Source organism: Bidens hawaiensis, unplaced genomic scaffold (genome assembly GCF_021521415.1).
Source record: "Bidens hawaiensis isolate Kalapana, Puna unplaced genomic scaffold, B.hawaiensis_p1.1 tig00010461_1, whole genome shotgun sequence".
NCBI lineage: Eukaryota > Viridiplantae > Streptophyta > Magnoliopsida > Asterales > Asteraceae > Bidens > Bidens hawaiensis.
Genome location: NW_027491796.1, coordinates 259,921 through 271,008, shown reverse-complemented (window position 1 = coordinate 271,008; position 11,088 = coordinate 259,921). Strand labels below are relative to the sequence as shown.

The window sequence follows — 11,088 nt, the reverse complement described above, 5'->3', positions numbered from 1 at the left end:
TTATTACTTGTCCCGCGCCCAAAACATTTCGAGGATTCTCGGAGCCAGCCCCAGAATATATCCGAAGGGTAATACGTCTACTACGTGTTTCATCAAACAAAGTGTTTGCATCATAGAGGTATAGATACATAGATCCAATCTAGAAAAACAAATGAAAGATCAAAAAGGAGAATACTAGTTAGATAGATATAAATAAATAGATTATTATTAATAATCCCACATCGATGTTACAATAAAAGCAACATGTTGGAGGAAGCTATAAAAAATAAAACTTGTTTGGTTAATTCTCATGATCCTTCAAGCAAGTTTTAATGGGAAGTGAGGAGTGGTCACTTCTTGCATTTAAATATGCGAGATGGGGTGTCCGCCCAAATGCTTTTACGACAATTGGGCACCTCCGTTTTAAACCATCTGATCCCTATTTTTTTATTCAATCTTCTCTTTTTTTTTCCTTCATGTTTAATTTGTTTTATAAATAAACATAGTTTTTATATTTTTCTAACAGTTTTAGAAGAATTTTGTATATTTATGTTTTCATGGATTTATTTGTGGTTTTAAAAAAAACATGTCCAGAAGTTGATTACCTCCTCAACTAAAGCGTCATCGCTTGTCTTGTGCTCAACCATATCAAACATCCCCACAAACACCCGACGTTCTAAAGAAATTTACAAATTACTAAATACTGAAACACTGAGTTTAACCGATAACTTGTAGAATGAATGAAGACTCGTACACTTGTACAAACTGAAATAAAAACATATATAACGGGTTATAACTAAATGATCTTTGAAGCTTGAGTCCAAAGAAAATTTGTAACATGGACAATGACGACGTAGCCTTCCTCGATTTTGTATCTACACCGGTGCAAGTTTTTAACGCCTTTTCATCAAACAAATGGTAATAGCACAAGCCGAATCCGGCTAAGAGCTCATCAAACAGAAGGCGGGCGTCATCAAGTTTCTAAACACGAGCTTCTTTTTGAAGAGTTATAACACCTTTAAAATCACAAGATTAGTTGCCTTTTGGATTTTACAGTTTTCCTGTTTGACCAATTTTGCCATGATGATTGGTTTGATTATAATTAGTCCCACATCGAACATATAAGAAAAGGTATTGGTTGGGGGGAAGTTATAAAAAAATCACGGGTTAATGTTATTCTTATGATCCTTCAGGCACGTTTTGATGGGATATGAGGAGTGGTCATTACTCGCACATAAATATGCGAGATGGGGTGTCCGCCTAGCCTAAAGCCTGTTACGACAATTGGACACCTCTAATTTTAAACCATCTGATCCTTATTGTTATTTTTTTTTTATCTTTTGTTTTTGAACTGTTATTTGTCATTTTTTTATCTTTTGTTTTTAGTTAAAATTTTTTCCTTAGTTAAAATCTTTTTTTTAAGCTTTAAAAACAAATATCAGAGTTCTAAAACATTAAAAAAGTTAAATTTTTGTTAATTTTGTTTATTTAACTTGTTTTAAGAGCAACTTACCAACTAAAAGACTTCATGAACCATTAATAAGTGTGCTTTTAGTGAAACAAACATGTTCTACTCCCATGACCGAATTAAAGTTCGTCTTTTAATAGTTATTAAGAGCCATGAGATGTCATCAAATTACTTCTAATGTCATCAAAGCATTATGATGGATCAAAGAATGGCAAAACCAGAAGCCCTTGCCCCCCATCTAGTGTACCGCCTGTTGAAGTTGAGGTTGTTCCTCTAATACGTATGTTTATCCTGTTGGAAGTTGAGGACGTTCCTCTAATACATACGTTTATGACATGAGAAAACCAGCAACTCATATCAACAGAACGACTTGCTCTCTAAAAGCCGAGGTTTGAGGCTCCAAAGCTTCAAAAGACGACTCCATGAAGCTCAAAAATAACTTCCATTCACACACGCCCAAAATGCGGGCAATCTTTTCCTAACTTCCTCACTTAAATTTGTATTTCAAAAGCACAACATTAAGCAATAGACATCTCAGTTATCTTTAGAGACATCTTAACTCTTAAAAAAACTCAAATATCAGTTATGTGTAGTATATAAACATACATTTATCGTGTAATAGACATAAATGGACTTGATCATCTGGCTTCACCGTTTAATAAAAGGGTTCAAATGGACTTGATCATCTGGCTTCACCGTTTAAAAAAACTCAAATATCAGTTCAAATGGACTTGATCATCTGGCTTCACCGTTTAAAAAAACTCAAATATCATTTCTGCGCCAATGTTCGTAGAAATAAATGTAAAAGCGCCCATGAATCTAGTACTCCAACAATATTAACCATTGAACCTGATCTCTTATAATCTACTACACTCACTTCATGTAATAGACATATACGATATATATACATATATGACCACATAAACAATTATGTATACCAACACCTAAAAATGCTACGGCATTGGGAACATGTACCAACAGCTTAATATGCTGTACCTAAACCATCCAAAACATCCAACAAATCAGCATTCGCATACCCCGGTTCCCTTCTTGGCGAGCTTCCCATACTTTTACTCGATGCAAAAACCGCAGATCGCTTCTTCTTAAACTCTTGACTTTTACTAATTCCCGGAACCAACATTCTTTGTTTCATAACCTTCTCTAGAAGTTTTCGATCTTCCAACGAGATTTGAACCCGTTGGAGTTTACCATTGACGTTCAATTTAGACGGGTTTGAACCCGCTATAAGACCGGTATCACTGTTATTATTAGAAGGTGATCGAGCGGGTATGGATTTTGGAACCTTGTCATGGAATCTGACTAGACTTATTAAACGGTGAAGCCAGATGATCAAATCAAGAATGTATCGGTCCATTTTCAGTTTATCGGCATGATAAAGTGTTTGAAGACGAATAATACTGTTACTCCCTCCTGTCTTTTTTCCAAACTCGTTACTGTTGAAAATATAATAAAACCGTTAACATGTCAAACCCATGAAACGAAACAGAAATAATTGACATAACCAAACCCAACCTAAAACCAACTGTTTGGTTTTATGTTTTTTCAAGCATGTACTGGAAACCGAAAAAACCCAACCAACAACTTAAACGTAAAAATAAAAAATAAAAAACGAAATGTGATATTGAATTTACGGATTGTAAGTTTTATTTTCAAATGTTAAGCAATTTATTTAAAAAACTAATAAATTGTGCAATCACGCATATTTTAGGCCCAAATGTGTAATAATCAATTAACCATTATTTAACAAAAAAAAAATTAAACTCGAAAGTTTCAAGCCCAAAATCAATATTGTGGGCCATTTTTCGGCCTAAAAATTCAAACCCAAATGGCAATAATTAAAAAACCGAACCAAACCGAACCAATGTAAAAACCGAAACCAAACGGTTTTTAAAAACCCTGAATTTTTGTTTTTTCGTTCAGTTTGAGCACAAATAGAATAATTACCCTGTGTTTGCCCACTCTCCGACCCATCCGAAACCTTGATGAGCTCTGCAAATTAAAAGAAAATCAGCAAAAATGAAATTATTAGAAACATATGATAAATATTAACAATATCGCGCTAAAAACATACTTGGTGGTATCGGTAGCTACTGGAACGAGCCACTGGAGCGTTTTTTCCATTTCTGCTTTGATTTGAGGCATTGTCATCTGAAACAATGCAATTTTCTCGTTTAAAATGGAAATTTTGTGATCATAGATATAAACAAATAATAGAGATTAGGCATACCACTTCTTTAGAGTCGAGTGCTTGTAAGCGAGAACGTAAATCCGCCTTGACTTTTGCAGGCAAGCCATTATACAAATTGTCTCGCGTATTAGGAGGTAATGAGATGGGCCGAGCTGCCTATTGTATATAATTAAACATAAAATATGTATACATATATACATACACATGTAAGTAAATAAAAATGAGGAGTTTATTAGCTTACTATGTTGTCCATTTGGGTGACTAAGTTAGCATAGTGTAAAGCAAGACCCGCAACACCTAAAGTATCGGGCTTTTTATGAGCCACTTTATCATTCGCAGTTGAGCTTGGAGCTACAAAGAAAGCATAGTTTTGATGATTAAAATAACTAGAGATAATATTTTATAAACAACTTTATAAAATATTGGAGTGTGATAGATAACTATATACAGGATTGATTTCATTTATACCCAACTTCAATGAATTCTTATTTAATGACCATCCTACCCCATTTCCATTATATTTGTTTAAACCCTATTCGTTATTTGTATTTTGATCAACATAGACGATAAGCATGCGAACTTAACCGTTGTCTCTCCTCTTGAGTTACAAATGCATTAAAAGAAGCTAAGCTAAATAAATGGCTAAAAATACCAAGTTAAAGAAGAGCCTATATGAAATTTAAAAGATTTGGAAAAATAAGGGCGAAATGGTCATTTATTAATTTGTTTTTAATAAATTGGGTGTATTTGATATTTTAATTACTTTTAAGGGCATATATGATATTTTTAGTTTTGCAAGGCCACAAGGGTACATATGATATTTTCCAAATTTGCAGGGCATATATGAAATTTCCTCTTAATAAGTTTAATACCATTCTCTTCAAAGGCCTCAACGATTGCTTGATGGATGAAGGTGACAATATCTACAAGCTTCTCCACAACCTAGAACGGATAAGTGCATAAGGCATAATTAAAAAAGGTTGTTCATTAGTATATATAATAACACAAATACACAATGTATAGCAGAGACAACTGTAATATTTTCAACTTCTTTGCATAAAAATATAAAACAAAAGAAATGTATACATATTGATAGAATACCTCTTCCGAACTTTTAGACCAAAGAGATTTCCTTTTTAGGTTCCTCACAAGTTTTTTTTGATGTTTTATGTCACTATGTAAGATTGTGAGACTCTCTCCTACAACCGAAACAAATATCACATGTTAAACAAATAACCAACCTCATTCTAGCAACTGGATTACTTTTAGTACTTTTGTTTTGTTGATATTTTGATTGTGTCATACTGTATTATGTTATTTGGATGCTATGCTTTACATCTCAAGATAAGGTTTTTCAAGCCAGGGGTGAGGGGTCTCATATAAGTGAGATTTCATTGGGTATTCCAGTAATTTTATAAGGGCAACAAACAATTGGACACTCAATTACTTAAAGAAATTATAACCAAGTCAAACCTTTTCTTGGAAGATTCAAGGCTTCTACTTCCTCGAGCTTACGTCGGTAATCTTTCTGGAATCTATCTAAAGCATGATACTCATGATACAATTCCTGCAGCAAAACAAAGATGTTAGCCTTTTCACATTAACATTTAAAAACGATATTGTATATGTCAAAATGTAATGGACTACATTTTAACTGAATCTTGTAACTGATGTAGGTGAACCCTCAATATATACAAGAAGCCTAACTTGGGCATGTGGTCTAAACATAATTAAACCGTAATACTAATAATCTAATATATATATATATATATATTTAACTTACAGATGTATACTGAGCAAGATTGGTGAGTTGTTGCATGGTTGCTTCTGCCTCCTCTTTAAGCTGTTTGTTTGTTACAAGATCCGTGTCCAATCTGATCCATCCATCAACAATCAAACCAGTTTCAATATCATAAATACAACACAGTACTCACATTTCACAATAAGATTTACCTGGAAAAGAAACGATCCAAATTATGCCATTGTGGATCTTTGCACATATTTCCAAACCGAACAACCTCTTTGGAGAAAACCTCAAGTTCCTCCCTAAAATACAACAAACCATATTATATTATTATATAACAAGTATAACAATGTTTTAATTTGAACAATAAAAATGTTAACAAACCTTTTATCAGAAGCTGCAATACGCAACAACTCCTTTGTATCTGTAGAAACTAAAAGCTGTACACCTTCCGAATGCAAAATTTCCTTTTTAAGAAACTGAATGCTTTCTTCAGAAAGAGATTGCATCAAATTGGATCCTTTAACAATGGTATTAGCTACTTCAAAGGCCAAAATAGACACTTTATCCCCTCTTGAAGCCATATTAGTTACAAATCCACTGTTAGCATTTATACTTGTCATACTGCTTCCCAATGTGTCTAGCACATCTAGACCTACATTACCAGCTTTTCCAAGAAATGTACTCACATGAGGTGCCTAATGCAAAATAACAAAATCCGTTTCTTAAAACTCACATACAAGCCCAAACATTTGGTAAACACGACGATGAACAAACAAAATCAGATGTCAAAGATGTATTTGCTACACGAGCTCAAAAGAACTTAATTGTTGCAATATTTTGTACAAAAAAATGTGTCAATTTGGAGTAATCTAAAATAGACATATTTTAAATTCATTGAAAATTTTATTTTTTGGATAGTCGGATCAATAAAAACCTCTAAACGAGCCAAGCGAGCTTTTTCGAGTTTGAGCCGAGCCCAAACCTCAAATAAAGCTCGTTTAGTTATCGAGCCTGACTGCCCAAGCTTGGGAAGCCTGTGTATTTTAAGTTTTACCTCTTTTGGACGTCTACGCATTTTAAAATTTGACCACTTTTGGATTTCTATATATTAATTTCACACTGCAAAGCCGAGCTTTGGCTCGTTTGAGGTGCTACACAAGCTCGAGCCAAGCTTACGCTCGTTTAAGGTTTTTCTCAAAATATAGAAAAATAACTAAAAGTTATATAAATCAATATATAAATAATAAGCGAAGGTACAACACGAGCTCAAACCAAGATTACGCTCGCTTAAGGTACTACACAAGCTCGAGCCAAGCTTACGTTCGTTTAAGGTTTTTCTCAGATTATAGAAAAATAACTAAAAGTTATATAAATCAATAAATAAATAATAACCGAAGGTAAACACGAGTTTGAGCCAAGCTTACGCTCGTTTAAGTTTTCTCTCAAAAGTAACTAAAAACGTATATAAATCAAATTATTAATAAATAATAACCTAGCTAAGCCCAAATTTGAAAAAAAAAACACACGAATTGAGCTCGAGCTCGAGTCGTTCACACTCATACCAATTATTGAAGAATAAGGTATACCTTGGAAACCCTAGCAGGTGTAGAAGGCTTCAACTCCCTTGAAATTGAAGAAAACATTTCACCAGAATCATAAGGTGACGTCATCATCATCTTCCTCTGGTAAACATTATTATTATTATTATTATTATTATCTGTATAATTAGATAAACCTGAATCATCATTATCATTTTCATTATCATTATAATCATGATTATCATCATGATCATCAACTTTCTTCTTATTCTGCTGAACGAAGCTCTTCATCGATTTCAACTTCCCTGAAAACCCTAAACTACCCCTGTCGCTGCTGTCACACTCCGCCACCGTACTCCGTTTCATCCCGCCGCTACATACACCTCCCATTCTATACGATTTATCAAATACTCTACTGATGAGTTAATTGCTGACCTAATAACATAATGTAATTAACCTTCACAATTGATGACTCACACGATCTGTAGATGCGATCGATTGTAACGGATTAATTTGTAGTGATAATTGGGGGAATAATATGATATGAAGAATCAACACATCAATTTGATTGACTGTTTACTTTTACTCTCTCTCTCTAGAACTTGTCTTTCGTTCTGGTTTGGTTTACTTTCTCTCTCTAAATATAATGATCATATACATATACTCTTCTGATTTCTCAGAGATAATAATAATGTTATTATTTTGTACGGGGGTTTACGTAAGCCTTGTATTTTTCAACGTTCCCTTACCATCATTATTATTATTATTATATTTTACAAAGACGACTTTTGGACTCTTAGGCTGAGGGGTGCGGAGCGCGAGAAGGGGCGCGAAAGCCCTTCCGCTCGCGCCCCGGGGCGCGAGCACCACACCACCGAGGCGCGAGAGGGGCGCGAGAGGGGCGCGAGCGCGGAAAAAGAGGCAGGCGCAAGGCCAGTAGCGGCTGGGAAAGGGCGTAAAGGTGTCTTGGGTTGCGTAAATAGAGCCGTTGGGCTCTTTGTTTATTAAAAAAAAAAAATTTTTTCTCTATAAAACCAATATCACATACCACCCAAAACCAATATCACATACCAATATCACATACCAATATCACAATTAGCGTACGGCATCTCGTCGGACGCTTTGGATGAGTATTTACAGATGTCGAAAAGGGTTGCACGTGAATCCCTTCATTTTTTCTGCCAAGGTAAAAAACATTAATTTTACTTTTTATTAAATATTTATTACATTTTGTAACATATATTGTACGTAGGAGTCATATCGACTTACGCTCGGAGATATCTGCGTAAACCTACAACGTATGACATCCAACGCATACATGAGGTGCACGCAGAAAAACATGGTTTTCCTGGGATGCTAGGTAGCATCGATTGTACGCATGTTGGATGGGCTATGTGTCCAACGGCCTGGCGAGGTCAGTTCCACCGTGGTGATCATGAAGGGCCGACCCTCATACTTGAGGCGGCGGTGTCACAGGATCTTTGGTTTTGGCATGCTTTTTTTGGTGTTGCTGGGTCAAATAACGACCTTAATGTTATCGATCAGTCACATTTGATCAACGACCTTATCGACGGGGTTGAACCACCTCAATCTTTTCTTGCAAATGAAGAACTCTTCAAGTACGGGTACTATCTGGTCGATGGTATTTACAACGAATGGGCTGTGTTAGTTCAAGCTTTTACAGATCCAGTCGCCGACAAACGGAAGTATTTTACGAAGAAGCAAGAGTCTGCTAGAAAAGATATTGAAAGAGCTTTTGGAGCTATAAAAAAACAATATTATGTTCTGGCGAACCCGATACGTTATTGGACTCGGGAGAGGATAATGGACGTCGTCTACACGTGTCTTATCCTACACAACATGACGTTAGAAGACGAGGGCAAAGCTATATGCCAAAACTACCAAGGTGACATTCCGCCATAACCGTCCACAATCAGTGATCAACAAAAACTTCATAACATAGCAAATATCAAGAGCCGTGAGATACACGGGGATCTTCGACATGAGTTGGTTGAACATTTGTGGGCGAGGCGACCAGATGATCTTGTATTAGATTAGTTTTATTATTAAATATTATTGTTTGTTTAATTTTTAGTATGTTTTTTTTTATTATGAATTTTCAAAAAAATGTGTGTTTTTTTAAATAATTTTTGAGTTTTTTTAATAATACGTTTTTTTAATACATTTATAAAAAAATAAAAAAAAAAAACCGCTCGCGCCCCCTCTCGCGCCCCTCCACACCATGTCCCGGGGCGCGAGCACCACTACCAACACCCATCTTATCAAGTTTCTCTCTCTGCCACACGTCACAATATTATTGGCTGGAGCCCCCACTCGCGCCCCCTCTCGCGCCCCCCACACCCCTCAGCCTTAAAATTAGAAAGTTATATTACTGTAGTGTAATCAGACTATATTGTTTTTGTTAAGCTTATGCGGCTTCAGAGATTGGCTTACGCGTTTTTTAAAAAAGGCTGTTACTTGATAGTCGTTGTGCCATCACAAGATTAGAATTCTGATTGTGGGACAAAAACAAGGGTGGACTTAAAATTCCCATAATGGCCCATTTATAAATTGTGTTTCCAAGATTATCCTCATTAATTCAAGTTTCCAACTTTGTCCCTTTGGTATCTCGTCGCCTAAGACATGATAGCGAACACCGACGATGCGTTACTGAAACAAATAAGATAACGACATGTGGCCGGAATAGGTCGTCGACGATGTGTTCTTCGGCCAATTTAATCACAGACGATGTGTTCTTGTTAACAACGTCAATGACAGGCTGCCATACCTGACACCCGTGTTCACATCACCGACAACGACCGCCGGATCTCATGGCTGGCGACTTTTTGGGTATAACATAGGGTTGAGGATGCATTATGTTGCTAACGTAACGTAGGGTAGCAGCGATGCGCTATCCACTAACGCATCGTCGACGACCTATTCCGGCCACGTGTCGTTATCCTATTTGTTTCAGTAACGCATCGTCGGTGTTTGCTATCATGTCGTCGGCGACGAGATACTAAAGGGACAAAGTTGGAAACTTGAATTAGTGGGGATAATCTTGGAAACACATTCTCTAAATGGGTCATTATGGGAATTTTCCCTTCATTCATTCATTGTCATAATCCACTAAATATGATACTGGTGGCCTAGTATGGATCGAACTTAGGCCTTCACAGTTAAGCATAAGTATTCCTACCACTATCACTAGGCCACGTTACGTTACTTATTTGGATATTTTCTTGTATCAAAATATTGAAAAAGACTTTAAATAATACTAATTGATAGAACTCTCAATATGAGCTCAACTAAGTTTTGATTGTAGTTTTAATCTAAATTAAAATTCATTTAATAAACCAAGTTTAACGAATAGTATGATTTAAATGAATCACAATATTATTAGCCCACACTTCATCTACCAAAAGTTTAACGAAAAGTATAATAAAAATGAATCTTAATATTAGCTTATGTTTCACCTATCAAGTTTAACGAAAACTCGAAAAGTATGATCTACACAAGTCTCAATTTTAGCTTAAGCTTCACCTATCAAGTTTAACGGAAAGTATGATCTTGGCGAACCTATAATTTTAATAAATATAATAGCTTTAAACTTATATAATAAATGAAGTATTATTATATGTAATTTATATAAAATAACAAATAAAGTATATTTAACAATATAAAAAATAATAATTATAAACATATATAAAATAGTATTGTGTGTATAATCTTGAATTATCTTCGGTATAATTATGTCGTTTTAGCTTGTTTTTGTTCCAAATCTATATAATACCAGATTAATATATGTCATATTATAATAAGTATATTATATTATTATGTAATTCAACTATACAATAATTTTTTTTTTAATAAAATGTAAGGAAAAGAAGAAAAAAAAGAAGGTTATTTTGCATCTTAGTAGCCAATGTTGAAGTCGACCAAGTCTCTTATGTCAGCATAGACTTAAAGCATAATATTCTAAGGCTCCCCATTCATGATTTTGTCATGCTTTATTAATTAAGTATAATTTATTTACAGTAGTTACAAGGATGTGTTGTTATTTTGACGGGCATTAGAACGTTAGAATTATCAAATGGAATTCAAACTTACAAGAAGCTTATTTTACGTTTAAATAATAATTATACAT

The 11,088-nt window shown here is 34.8% G+C and overlaps 1 protein-coding gene, 1 non-coding gene and 1 pseudogene across 3 annotated transcripts; 2 read left to right on the top strand and 1 right to left on the bottom strand.

The window, feature by feature from the left end:
• Window positions 1-313: 313 nt before the first annotated feature.
• LOC143535283 (small nucleolar RNA Z279/snoR105/snoR108) lies at window positions 314-419 on the top strand. The gene has a single exon (XR_013135685.1). It is a non-coding gene; the product is annotated as a small nucleolar RNA Z279/snoR105/snoR108 (small nucleolar RNA).
• Window positions 420-1,184: 765 nt separating this feature from the next.
• Window positions 1,185-1,296, top strand: LOC143535282 (small nucleolar RNA Z279/snoR105/snoR108; annotated as a pseudogene).
• Window positions 1,297-2,229: 933 nt separating this feature from the next.
• Window positions 2,230-7,392, bottom strand: LOC143535274 (protein PSK SIMULATOR 2-like). Of its 2 annotated transcripts, XR_013135683.1 has the most exons (13): window positions 6,990-7,392; window positions 5,785-6,098; window positions 5,610-5,702; window positions 5,440-5,530; window positions 5,130-5,223; window positions 4,758-4,855; window positions 4,529-4,598; window positions 3,898-4,007; window positions 3,696-3,812; window positions 3,540-3,616; window positions 3,413-3,457; window positions 2,297-2,901; window positions 2,236-2,266 (listed from the first exon to the last, which is right to left on the bottom strand). XR_013135683.1 is itself a non-coding variant. In XM_077029570.1 (12 exons), the coding sequence occupies exons 1-12, from the start codon at window positions 7,329-7,331 to the stop codon at window positions 2,430-2,432; spliced, it is 1,923 nt and encodes a 640-aa protein (XP_076885685.1). In that variant the 5' UTR covers window positions 7,332-7,392; the 3' UTR covers window positions 2,230-2,429. The 2 variants fall into 2 exon arrangements, 1 of the variants encoding a protein (XP_076885685.1); XM_077029570.1 differs by having other exon boundaries at window positions 2,230-2,901.
• Window positions 7,393-11,088: the final 3,696 nt, after the last annotated feature.

Bases quoted from the DNA above. Each gene is read 5' to 3' on its own strand.
- LOC143535274 (XM_077029570.1), bottom strand. From the start codon at position 7,331: ATGGGAGGTGTATGTAGCGGCGGGATGAAACGGAGTACGGTGGCGGAG. The intron at 4,599-4,757 runs GTATTCTATCAA...TATCCGTTCTAG, and splicing joins GGTCTAAAAGTTCGGAAGAG to GTTGTGGAGAAGCTTGTAGA. The intron at 3,813-3,897 runs GTAAGCTAATAA...TATATACAATAG, and splicing joins TCACCCAAATGGACAACATA to GCAGCTCGGCCCATCTCATT.